At 39.1% G+C, this 14144-nt stretch overlaps 1 protein-coding gene across 4 annotated transcripts in view; it reads right to left on the minus strand.

The window, feature by feature from the left end:
* The window catches only part of MASP1 (MBL associated serine protease 1), a 258790-nt gene that overhangs the window by 150652 nt on the left and 93994 nt on the right, over positions 1 to 14144 (minus strand). For all 4 annotated transcript variants that reach the window (XM_077290264.1, XM_077290263.1, XM_077290266.1 and 1 more), the window contains exons 3-5: positions 10849 to 11026; positions 10096 to 10227; positions 4265 to 4461 (exon numbers count right to left, since the gene is read on the minus strand). In XM_077290264.1, the coding sequence (XP_077146379.1) occupies positions 4265 to 4461; positions 10096 to 10227; positions 10849 to 11026 (507 nt within the window). The remainder of the gene's footprint in view (positions 1 to 4264; positions 4462 to 10095; positions 10228 to 10848; positions 11027 to 14144) is intronic.

A 14144-nucleotide genomic window follows, 5' to 3' on the forward strand; every position in this document is an offset into this window, starting at 1 on the left:
GGCCCCCAAAGTACTCCCGCCTCTCAGCGATGCAAGCGGCGGCTGGGATGCTGTGTGCGAAGGACCTGCGATGACGTCGCGGTCACGTGACCGTGATGTCATCCCAGGTCCTTCGCGCACAGCATCCCAGCCGCCGCGTGCACCGCCGAGGAGATCGGGTGACGTCGGAAGGTGAGAATAACTATTTTTTCATTTTTTTATTATTTTTAACATTAGATCTTTTACTATTGATGCTGCATAGGCACCATCAATAGTAAAAAGTTGGTCACACTTGTCAAACACTATGTTTGACAAGTGTGACCAACCTGTCAATCAGTTTTCCAAGCGATGCTACAGATCGCTTGGAAAACGCTAGCATTCTGCAAGCTAATTACGCTTGCAAAATGCTAGTGTTTAGCGGGAATATGCATGCCAATTCCACATGCGATATACCCACAGCAGTTGCGGAATTGCCACGGAAAGTTCCGCGGCAATTCCGCAACGTGTGCACTTAGCCTTAATGTACACTAAGAAAGCTAAATCTTAGTATAAAGTAATATTTAGCACATTCTGGTTTTAATTACAAATTGAAATATATCATATCTTTCTATTCAAAATATTCTGCCTTATCTATTGACATTTCACATATATAGTGTACATTTGAAACCAGAGGTTTACATACACTATATAAAAATAGACATATGCATGTTTTTCTTAATATCTGATATGAAATCAGAATTAGGCTATGTGCACGTCAGGATTTCTTGCAGAAATTTCCTGAGCAAAACCGGACATTTTATGCAGGAAATCCGCATGCGTTTTTTTTGCATTTTTCTCACGTTTTTTGCGCAAGTTTTTTTGCAGATTTTTTGCTTTTTTTTCCGGAGATTTCCCAATGCAATAATATAGTGGGAAATCTGCAAAAAATCCGCAAAATTAATGAAAATGCTGCGTTTTTTACCGCCATGTGCACAAAAATTGCGGAATGCATTCTAAATGATGGGATGCATATGTATGCGTTTTTTTTATGCGTTTTTATCTCGTTTTTATTGCGAAAAAATAAGAAAAATCCGCAACGTGTGCACACAGCCTCAACCTTGCAGGTCAGTTAGGATTACCATAATTATTAATATTTGCCTAATGCCAGAATAGTGAGCGAGAGAGAATGTTTTAAGGCATTTTTATTACTTCCTGCAAAGTCAAAAGTTTACATACACTAAGATTACTATGCCTTTAAACAATTCTGGACTGCCGATATGGTGCTATAATTTATTTTGAAGCTTCTGATTTTTTGCAACATCTGAGTTAATTAGAGACACATCTTTGTGTAGCATCATGGGAAAGTCTAAGATATTAGGAAGAGAATTGTGACTTGCACAAGTCTGGCTCATCTTTGGGTAAAATTTAAAGAAACCTGAAGGTGCCTCATTTATCTGTACAAATAAGTATACGCAAGTACAAACAATATGGGAATGTCCAGCCACCATACTGCTCAGGAAGGAGATGGGGTCTGTGTCCCAGAGATAAATGTGCTTTAGTCCAACATGTGCGTATCAACCCAAGGACAAAAGCAAAAAACCTTGTGAAGATGATGGCAGAAGCTGGTAAGAATGTGTCAATATCCACAGTGAAATGAGTACTGTAGCAACATGGGCTGAAACATCACTCTGCCAGGAAGAAGCCATAACTCCAAAAGAAACATAAAAAAGCCAGATTAATGTTTGCAAATGCACAATGGAACAAAGTCAAAGTTTTTGAGTGGCCATCATAAAGCACTGATCTCAATCCTATTATAAATTTATGGGCAAAGCTAAAAAGGAAAGGCGACCTACAAACCTGGGTCAGTTACACCAGTTTTGTCAGGAGGAATGAGCTCAAATTCCAAACATCTATTGTGAGAAGCTTAAGGGCAATGGCACCAAATACTAATGAAATGTACAGTGGGTATGGAAATTATTCAGACCCCTTTAAATTTTTCACTCTGTTTCATTGCAGCCATTTGGTAAAATTCAAAAAAGTTCATTTTTTCACATTAATGTACACACTGCACCCCATCTTGACTGAAAAAAACAGAAATTTAATAAAAAAGAACAACTGAAATATCACATGGTCATAAGTATTCAGACCCTTTGCTCAGACACTCATATTTAAGTCACATGCTGTCCATTTCCTTGTCATCCTCCTTGAGATGGTTCTACTCCTTCATTGGAGTCCAGCAGTGTTTAATTAATCTGATAGAACTTAATTTGGAAAGGCACACACCTGTCTATACAAGACCGCACAGCTCACAGTGCATGTCAGACCAAATGAGAATCATGAGGTCAAAGGAACTGGCCAAGGAGCTCAGAGACAGAATTGTGGCAAGGCACAGATCTGACCAAGGTTACAACAGAATTTCTGCAGCACTCAAGGTCCCTAAGAGCAGAGTAACCTTCATAATCCTTAAATTGAATATGTTTGGGGCCACCGGAAGTCTTCCTAGACATGGCCGTTCAGCCAAACTGAGCAATCGTGGGAGAAGCACCTTGGTGAGAGAGGTAGAGAAGAACCCCAAAATCACTGTGGCTGAGCTCCAGAGATGCAGTAGGGATATTGGAGAAAGTTTCACAAAGTCACCTATCACTACAGCCCTACACCAGTCAGGCCTTTATAACAGAGTGGCCCGACGGAAGCCTCTCCTCAGTGCAAGACATATGAAAGTCTGCATAGAGTTTGCTAAAAACACATGAAGGACTCCCATACTATGAGAAAAAAGATTCTCTAGTCTGATGAGACGAAGATAGACTTTTTAGTGATAGTTCTAAGTGGTATGTGTGGAGAAAGCCAGGCACTGCTCATCACCTGCCCAATACAATACCAATAGTGAAACATGGTGGTGGCAGCATCATGCTATGAGAGTGTTTTTCAGCTGCAGGGCCAGGACAGCTGGTTGTCATTGAAGGAAACATGCATGCGGGCAAGTACAGAGATATCCTGGATGAAAACCTTTTCCAGAATGCTCTGGGCCTCAGACTTGGCCAAAGGTTCACCTTCCAACAAGACAATGACCCTAAGCACAAAGCTAAAATAACAAAGGAGTGGCTTCAGAACAACTCTGTGACCATTCTTGACTGGCCCAGCCATAGCCCTGACCTAAACCCAATTAAACATCTCTGGAGAGACCTGAAACTGGCTGTCCACCAAGGTTCACCATCCAACCTGACGGAACTGGAGAGGATCTGCAAGGAAGAATGGTGTAGTATACCCAAATCCAGGTGTGAAAAACTTGTTACATCATTCCCAAGAAGACTCATGGCTGTACTAGCTCAAAAGGGTGCTTCTTAATACTGAGCAAAGGGTCTGAATACTTATGACCATGTAATATTTCAGTTTTTCTTTTTTTAATAAATTTGCAAAAATTACTACATTTCTGTTTTTTTTCAGTCAAGATGGGGTGCAGAGTGTACATTTATGAGAAAAAAAAGAACTTTTTTTAAAATTACCAATTGGCTGCAATGAACCAAAGAGTGAAAAATTTAAAGGGGTATGAATACTTTCCATACCCACGGTATGCAAACTTTTGACTTTGCAGTAAGTAATAAAAATGCCTTAAAACATTCTCACTCTTTCTCATTATTCTGGCATTTGGCAAATATTAATAATTAGGGTAATCCTAATTGCACTAAAACGGAAAGGTTTATTCTGATTTTATGTCAGATATTGAGAAAAACATTCATAGGTGTCTTTTTACATAGTGTATGTAAAATTCTGGTTTCAACTGTATAGATATAATCATTTGAACAGATTGAAGCCAAATTAGCATTTTAAATTGTACCTTGTATTACTTTAGAACCATCTACTAAAGGGGTTTTCAATGAGAAACATATTTATTTTTAATATTAATTGTGCGTTTAAAACTTTTGTATTCTTTAGCCACTAGAACCCTGCTTTGACATGGTCATCAAATGCATGTGTACATTATAGTCATAATCTGTCCCTGTACATGACAGGAGGCTTTATATAGGGTCCTCCATACAGTGGCTACATAGATGACAAGGTGATATGGCCAAGGACTGGAAAGCTGTATACAGAGTGCTCTGTATATGCATGAGAGGAGGACATCTACTATGTAATTTCAGTATCTTTAATACTAAGCAAGAGCATGGCCACATAAATCTTGACTAGAAAATGTAGTTCTAAATTAGCTAAAATTGATATGTATATTTAAACAAACTGTTTATTGATTTAAAGATGTAAAAAAGTAAAGTATATACTGGTACGTATTTAGAAGAAACTGGCATTGTACCTTTATGTAATCGTATGGACATGATACTTCTGGGTGGTCTTCAATATCAAAGTTGTCATCAAATTGAAGATTAACAACAAATCCTTCCTCCAACTCAATTCTGTACAGACAATCAGAACTCTTCGGATATGGGCTTGGATAGTCAGCACTGGAAATGATTCCACTCCTCTGTGTGTACAAGTTATCACTGCACTCCACTGTGAACAATCATGAGAGTGAGGAGGAAAGAGTAGTAATTATAGGTGAAATCTACTATAATTGTTTAATTGAAAGAAAGGTGTACAAAAGTATACTAGCCAAACCTACAGCCAAAAAGACACACTCTTGTTACAGGTCAATAGAACACTAAAAGTCCAGCAGACATACACTCCCTGACAGAAGTTATGTCGCTTATCCATGTTATGTAAATAAAAGCTTATAACCTGACGTTAAGTTCATCCATTGGTTGTATAAATTATTCTTTTGAAAGCTGAAACCCTCTGAAATGTGGTTTAAATTAAGAAAATAAATTGGCATCAATGCAGAAATATTGATCAGTTAATGGACACAGAATGGTCAGATTTTGGCAAGACAAAAGTTTTGTCTCCAACAGAAAGTAATGTGATATTCAAGCAAATAATTAACTTAAAATACAAATATATGTTGCATAACATTGGTGAATGAAGTTGTGGTGCTATTAGAGTCATATTTAATATTTTGTGTGACTTCCATGAGCTTCAAGGACTGCATCCGGGTTCAACAATGATTCATACAATTTATTAATGAAGTCATCAGGAATAGCAAAGAATGCAGTATTACATGCCTCACAGAGTTCATCTAGATTCTTTGGTTTTGTCTTCCAAGCTTCCTATTTAATCCTACCCCAAACATGCTCAATGATGTTCATGTCTGGTGACTAGGCTGACCAGTCCTTGAGCACCCTGATCTTTTTTGCCTGGAGGAACTTTGTTGTAGAGATGGATGTATGAGATGGAGCACCATCCTGCTGCTGAATTTGACCCCTTTTATGATTTGGAATATAAGAGGTAGCTAATACTTCTTGATATTTAAGGCTATTGATATTGCCTTCCACCTTGCAAATGTGTCACACACCCCCATACTGAATGTAACCCCAGACCATGATCTTTCCACCACCAAATGTAACTGTTTTCTGGGTGTATTTTGGATCCATGCGAGCTCCAGTAGGTCTCCTGCAGTATTTGCGGCTGCTGTGGCATAATTCTTCTGAAGAGTCATCAGAGAAATCCACCTTCTGCCACTTTTCCAGCGTCCATCTGTTTAGCAGGCTGTGGGACTTTGCAAATGCCACACAATTTTTGATTTGCCTTTTGTTTAGTGCTGGCTTCTGGGCACTGATTCGACCATGGAGGCCATTTTGAGACAGAATCCTACAAACTGTTCCAGTTGACACCGGGACTTGAGGGGACCAAGCCTGTTGGAGCTCTGCTGCAGTGGAAGAGGGGCTTGCTTTGGATTTTCTAACCAACAAACGTTCTTCCTGAGCAGTTGTCTTGCGGGGTCTGCTGGACCTCCTGGGCTCGTCAAACACATCTCCAGTCTCTTCAAATCTTTTTTTAATTCTTTGTACTTGACGCTGAGACACATTAAAGGTGCCAGCCACCTCTGCAGTGGATCTGGTGGCAACCTCTTGATAATCCAGGCTTTAGTCGCAGGGTGGATTATTGGCATGTTGTCAGAGCTCAAGTTGCAGTTCAACCGAAGGTCTAGGATGCTGGGTTTCTTTTATACACACACAATAATTAACTGATCATTTACTGAGCACAAGTGAGGATGTAAACTAGGATTGGGTGCATTATATGACCAGGCAACAAAACTTTGTCTTGCCCAAATCTGACCATTCTGTGTCCATTAACTGATCAATATTTCTGCATTGATGCCAATTTATTTTCTTAACCTAAACCACATTTTGGAGGGTTTCAGCCTTCAGAAAAATAATTTATACAACCAATGGATGAATTTAATGTCAGGTTATAAGCTTTTATTTACATAACATGGATAAGCGACATAACTTCTGCCAGGGAGTGTATACATTGGCAACATTTCATAACATAAATTCCAAAAATATTGTTCAGACACGCTGCACATTCAGCACAACATGGAAGCAGGATCCATTCCAAGTGCCACTTCTGTTTTTTAATGGGGTAATGGGGTTGTCCACTAATTGGATTACCCCTTCTCAATCCTCATATTTCCCTCTTGTAAAATAATAACACTTATACTTACCTCCCGTGCAGTACCATTCCAGCAGTGTCATCATTGGCTCTCCTGGGGATCCCGTAACATTATATCACGTGATCTTTGCAGACAATCAGTGCTGGCTTCACTCTCCCTGCTTATACACATACATCCAAAGGAAATAAGAGAGTAGCAGCTCTCACTTTCTTTGTATGGGATTTGCCCAAAGGTGGGAAGAGTGATGCCAGCACTGATTGGCTGCAGCAATTGAGTGAAAAAAGAATGTTAAGCGATTCCAGGAAGGACTAGAGCCAACACAACTAGAATGGTGCTGGCACCGGAGTTGAGTATAAATGTTATTATTTTATAATGGGGAAGTGCGAGGATTGGGAAGGCGTTGTCTGAGTAGTGGACAACCCCTTTAACCCCTTTCTACCAGCTGACGGGATAGTATGTCAGCTGGCAGACTCCCCCGCTTTGAGGTGGGCTCCGGCGGTGAGCCTACCTCAAAGCCGCGACATGTCAGCTGTTATCAACAGCTGACATGTGGCCACAATGGGGCGAGTGGAATCGCGATCCGCCCGCGCCCATTAACTAGTTAAATGCCACTGTCAAACTGACAGCGACATTTAACAAGCGCCGCTGGCCGCGCGGCCGGAAGCCCTCGCACCGCTGACCCTCGTCATATGATCAGAGGTCATCGGTGCATTGCCATAACAACCTGAGGTCTCCTTGAGACCTCTATGGTTGTTGATGGCAGATTGCTTTGAGCTCCACCCTGTGGTCGGCGCCCAAAGCAATGCTGCATTTCTGCTACATAGAGGTGATCTGTGCTTCACCCTATGGAGGCTATTGAAGCATGCAAAAAAAAATGTGTTTAAAAATATAAAAAAATAAAAAAATATAAAAGTTCAAATCACCCCCCTTTCGCCCCAATCAAAATAAAACAATAAAAAAAAAAAAAACCTACGCATATTTGGTATCACCGCATACAGAAACGCCCGATCTGTCAATAAAAAAAGGATTAACCTGATCGCTAAACGGCGTAGTGAGAAAAAAAATCAAAATGCCAAAATTCCTTCTTTTTTTTTTCGCCGCGACATTGCATTAAAATGCAATAACGGGCGATCAAAAAAGTGTATCTGCACAAAGGTGGTATCATTAAAAATGTCAACTCGTCTTGCAAAAAATAAGCCCTCGCCCAACCCCAGATCACGAAAATTAGAGACGCTACGGGTATCGGAAAATGGTGCATATTTTTTGTTTTTTTTGCAAAGTTTGGATTTTTTTTTACCACATAGATAAAAAAGACAAGAAAAAAAAGCACCACAAGCAGTTTTTAAATATCCAAAATAGCAAAATACTTTATTAGTCATAAAAATAGGCAAACAGGTGCATTGAGAGCATAGGAACACATGTAAGAATATGGGATAGCGGTGGACGGCGTGGTGACGGACTTAAAACCCTGGTATGTTATTCTATTAGTATGTATATTTTACTATTCTATATATTTTATATAACCTTGACCAGGGTAGCCAAGTATGGCTGTTTATAAGGTCACGCCATGATACATCTGTGTTGTGCCACTGTTTATTAATATATTCTATAGACACCGTCCACGGCTCTCTCTGGGCATTTTTTGTGCCATATTCTTACATGTGTTCCTATGCTCTCAATGCACCTGTTTGCCTATTTTTATGACTAATAAAGTATTTTGCTATTTTGGATATTTAAAAACTGCTTGTGGTGCTTTTTTTTCTTGTCAGTGTATACTGCAGTTTGTCCTAGTATGGTCCATATATCTGATGGGGACTACTTTTTGGCTCTAATGTTACTTTGACACTTATTCCCCGTACATATAGGATGTCATTTTTGATGTATTTATTATAGATAAAAAAGAACCTAGACATTTTTGGTGTCTATGAACTCGTACTGACCTGGAGAATCATAATGGCAGGTCAGTTTTAGCATTTATTGAACCTAGCGAAAAAGCCAAACAAAAAACTAGTGTGGGATTGCACTTTTTTTGCAATTTCATTGCACTTGGAATTTTGTTTCCCGCTTTCTGTTACACGACATGGTAAATCCAATGGTATCGTTCAAAATTAAAACTCGTCCCGCAAAAAATAAGCCCTCCCATGGCCATATTGTTTGAAAAATAAAAAAGTTATGGCTCTGGAAAGAAGGGGAGCGAAAAACGAAAATGAAAAAACGAAAAAAGCTCCAGGTTTAAGAGGTTAAGTCATATTAGTGCTATTTATCAAAACTAGTCCAAGAAAGGACAAACAATAAATAATATCATGATGACCACTAAAGGATTATAGGTGTGGAAGCAAAGGCAATCCCAACTGAACTAATCCTACAGAAGTGCTAGTGTAGCACAATTTTTTTTTAAATTTGATAATACAGTAGCTAGTATGATAGCTATGTTTTAGAACGCAAAGTGCATCACATCTACTGCATAAAGCACATACAATAGACAGGTAGCTATGCAAGAAAACTAGACAGGGAAGCAATTGATTAAGGTGGTCCAGTCTACTGAACTTTCTTTTTATGCGAATAGTTGCATGCAAGTACCCAACTCACATACGAAACATATGGGAGTCATTATAAAATGAAAACAAGCCAGCAGAGGGAGTGCTCTGGGCAATGTTCTGCTGGGAATCCTTGGGTCTTGGCATTCAAATAGATCTTACTCTAAAGGAAAATTGTTATTAGATTCATGTTACCCGAACCATGTACAAAGTGAATCAGAGCCTGGCTGTGTGATTAGAGCCATGTACAACATATGTTTTACTCTGAAACACTGCAGCCTTGCAGAGAAAAGATAGTTTGAAAAGACGGCCAGGGACTGTAGAGAGAGACTGGACTAGTCCCGCTGTGGCTCCCAACATGCTTACCTCTGCCTCGCTCTAGTTAACTGACAGGTCTCTTCATTGTGTATACATAGGGAAAGACCAGTCAATCAACTAAAGTAGAGTGTGGAAAATTATGTTTTCTCTGAAATGCTGCCGCATCTGAGTTATGAGATAAATAAAAAAGTCCTATCCATGGAGGCATCTTTCGTTACTTAAAGAGGTTGACACATGAACAAAGCACATTTTACTGTAATTAATAGATCTTGGAATAAAAATAAGTTTCACAATTGGATGTTAAAAATATATTCCAGTCCTGATATAATCTTATAAATGTGCCCCTGCTATGTACTGTGTAATGGCTGTGCCTCACGTAGAGGAACATGGTTGGATCATACCACATCTGTTGGGCAGGGGAGGAAGCAAAAGAGAGGATACAGACAGCACAGCAGGGGATCACAGCTGATTCTTTCAGTAAAGTACACACAACCACTCCACAGGGCAGGTTTGATGTTTGTTGGAGGAATGAAAGTAATGTACATATTTCCTTTATGTTGCCTAAGATGTGCACACTTAGAATGGAATGAATAACTGAAACTTTGAGTCTCTACAAAACATCTTGATGTAAATATTTGTATAACATTAACCTGTAAATGTGACTGAATCATGGCTGAGGGTTATTTATAAGTAGAGGAATACTTTTAGTATGGGTGTATTTTCACATTGTAACATCACAGCCACAATAAGGAATGTAAAAATATAAATGATTGTATGCAAGACCTTTGCATGTCCTGTTATCTGAGTGAAGAAGGTAGCCAAATCTGCACGAGCAGTAGAATCCACCAATATAGTTATGACAATGATGGTCACAGACTATGTCTTCATCGGTTCGCTCTGCACACTCATCGACATCTGGAAACAGACATCATAAAACAGTATTAGCAGGCAGCTGTGCAAACATAGTCACAATAATAGTAGTTCAAGCTCACTGACAGTATATTGCTTTTGCTTTACTTGCTTCTAAAGTTGAACAAGTCTTTTGAGATGCTTTAACGTAGCAATTTTACAACCTTAGTGTAAATTGACAGGGGCTTTGTGAGAAGCATATGCATCGGTAGAAATAATATTTCCCATGATAATAAAAAACAAAATGTTCAAGGACTTTTAAACCAAGAAACAAAACTGGAATTTATAAGTAGTAAAATAATATTAAATTATAAAATCACTTAGTTTAAAATAAACTGAAAAAAACATAAAACACCAGTTACTATAAAAATAAAAAAATTAAAAACTATTTATGACCAAAATCATATTTGAATCGGAAACCTAATTAACCATGTAAAAGAATTATAGGACATTTTGGAGAAGTACATTTTATTATGTTATCAGTTTCATAAAATTGAAGTATAAGTTGACATTTCAATAAATCAAGAAATTGTCAATCAGGAAGGAAACCAAGGTTTTATAGATAATTGATATTAGGAATTAAGAAGGTCCAGTACAGTCCCACATGGTTAAACAGAACCAACTTACCAACTGCACTATAATGAGCGTCAAAGCCCGTGTAGCGTTCTTCATTGGAAAAGTCTGATCTGAATGTAAGGCTCAGGAAGTTCCCAGGCGACACGATCGCCTGCTGCCCTGGAGCCTGCTCAGTGTCAGTACTTTCTTTCCCACAGAAAATAGACAATATTTGTTCATCAGTTTCCACCTGAAATAAAAAAATAAAATATTTTCATTACATTTCTGGCGATCCAGATCTTTTGGTAATTTTGATGGTTCTATCCATGGATCAATCCTAGAATAATGTTCATATTATATTATTGATCTTTCTGCATTTTTTAACTCCTGAATTTAATAAAAAAAATTTTTGTTAACTGTGAGGTCTGTATGTATGTGTACTAAATGACAATGTTAGCTTAACCTATGATCAAGCTTCAAAGATGTTTTAAATAAAGATCATGTCATTACAAAGTGAATTAACCTCTTTACCCCCCGAGGGTGGTTTCCATGTTAATGACAGGGCCAATTTTTACAATTTTGACCACTGTCTGTTTATGAGGTAATAACTCTGGAACGCTCCAGTGGATCCTGGTGATTCTGACAATGTTTTTTCATGACATATTGTACTTCATGTTAGTGGTAACATTTCTTTGATATGACTTTCAGTTATTTGTGAAAGAAATTGAAAGTTAGTGAAAAATTTGAAAATTTCGCAATTTTCCAACTTTGAATTTTCATGCCCTTAAATCACAGAAATATGTCACACAAAATACTTAGTAAGTAACATTTCCCACATGTATACTTTACATCAGTGCAATTTTGGAATATTTTTTTTTGTTAGGAAGTTATAAGGGTTAAAAGTTAAACAGCGATTTCTCATTTTAGAACACCATTTCTTTTAGGGACCACATCACATTTGAACTAACTTTGAGGGGTCTATATGATACAAAATACCCCAAACTGACACATTCTAAAAGCTACACCTCTCAAGGTGCTCAAAACCACATTCAAGATGTTTATTAACCTTTAAGGTGCTTCCCAGGAATTTTTGGAGTGTTTAAAAAAAAATGAACATTTAACTTTTTTCACAAAAAATCTAATTCAGACAAAATGCTTTATTATTTTACCAAGGGTAACAGGAGAAATTGGACTGGAAAAGTTTTTGTTCAATTTGTCCTGAGTACGCTGATACCCCATATGTGGGGGTAAACCACTTTTTGGGTGCATGGCAGAGCTTGGAAGGGAAGGAGGGCCGTTTGACTTTTCAATGCAAAATTAGCTGGAATTGAGATCGGACGCCATGTTGCGTTTGGAGAGCCCCTGATGTGCCTAAACAGTGGAAACCCCCAACAAGTGACACCATTTTGAAAACTAGACCCTCCAAGGAAATTATCTAGATGTGTGGTGAGCACTTTGAACTCTCCAGTGCTTCACAGAAGTTTATAATGTAAAGGCCGTAAAAATAAAAAATCATAGTTTTTCTACAAAAGTGATCTTTTTGTCCCCAATTTTTATTTTCCCAAGGGTAACAGGGGAAATTGGACATCAAATGTTGTTGTGGAATTTGTCATGAGTACGCTGATGCCCCATATGTGGGGTACACCACTGTTTAGGTGCATGGCAGAGCTAAGTAGGGAAGGAGTGTGGTTTTAATTTTTCATAACCAAATTTGGCTGGAATTAAGATCGGATGCTATGTCGCATTTGGAGAGCCCCTGATGTGCCTAAACAGTGGAACCCCCCCACAAATGACACCATTTTGGAAACTAGACCCCCTAAGGAACTTATCTAGATGTGTGGTGAGCACTTTGAACCCCCAAGTGCTTCACAGAAGTTTATAAGGTAGAGCCGAAAAAAAATCATATTTTTTTCACAAAAATGATTTTTTTGCCCCAAATGTTTTATTTTCCTAAGAGTAACAGAAGAAATTGGACCCTAAAAGTTATTGTGCAATTTGTCCTGAGTACGCTGATATCCCATATGTGGGGATTAATCACTGTTTGGGTGCATGGCAGAGCTCAGAAGGGAAGGAGCGCCAGATTTTACTATTGTGGTTTGCAGGTGCCATGACCCTCTGGGAGAGCCCATGAGGTGCCAAAACAGCAGAACCCCCCATAAGTGACCCGATTTTACAAACTACACCACTCAGTGAATTCATCTAGGGATGCATTGATCATATTGACACCATGGGTGTGTCACAGAATTTTATACCATTGGGCAGTGAAGAAAAAATAACTACATTTTTACCACCAAAATTTTGTTTTAGCCAAAGATTTTACATTTTCACACAAGAAATGGGTAAAAATGGCAACAAAATTTGTTCCACAATTTCTACTGAACGTGGCAGTGCCAAATATGTGGCTGTACAGTACTGCTTAGCCATGCGGATAGACTCGCGAGGAACGGAGCACTATTTGCCTATGCAAGTACATAGGTCTGTGCACATGTCAGTGTGTTTCCACGGACCGTGTGTCTGTGGGCAAAACACGCTGATATATAGATTTTCAAATGTCAGCATGGGTCATAAAATGTCCCGCACATGTGTATGCACATAACACACGGATGTCATCCATGTGACACGCATCGGTGCTGAACATGGCTCTCCTCATTCTTAAGTGCTCTGCCGGCAATCAGAGCCAGCAGGGGAGAATGATGAGAGTTACATTTAAGTAATAAAAGAAGCAACAGGTAGCGGCTGATGGGACTATTACTCCCATCAGCCTACCCCTGCTGCTGCTAATAACAGTGACAGCAGGAACGACGAATGGGAGTATTCATCTGCTGCTCCTGCGCTGTAAATAAATACAGTAATTAAAAAAAAAGTGCCATGGGTTCCCCCCTATTTTTGATAACCAGCCAGATAAAACTCACAGCTGAGGGCTGCAAACCTCATCTGTCAGCTTCGTCAAGGTTCAATATCAAGAATAGAGGGGTCCCCATGCTATATTTTTTAATTATTTAAATAAATTTTTAAAAAATGGCGTTTGGTCCCCCCCATTTTTGACAACCAGCCTTGCTAAAGCTCACAGCTGGGGGCTGGTATTCTCAGGCCTAAAAATAGCAGCCCGCAGTTGCCCTGAGGAGGCACATCTATTAGCAGCAGCAGTGGTAGGCTGATGGGAGTAATAGTCCCATCAGTCGCCGCCTTCTGTCTCTTTTATTACTTAAATATAACTCTCATTATTCTCCCCTGCTTGCTTCGATCGCCAGCAGAGCAGGAGAGAATGAGGAGAGCCATGTTCAGCACCCGTCGCCGGGGAACAGCGCTCACTGTAGCGCTTCTTCTCTGGCACTCGTCCTTGTGGTACTGATGCGGCACACACATGT

The sequence above is a fragment of the Ranitomeya variabilis genome, chromosome 2 (genome assembly GCF_051348905.1).
Source record: "Ranitomeya variabilis isolate aRanVar5 chromosome 2, aRanVar5.hap1, whole genome shotgun sequence".
Taxonomy (NCBI): Eukaryota; Metazoa; Chordata; class Amphibia; order Anura; family Dendrobatidae; genus Ranitomeya; species Ranitomeya variabilis.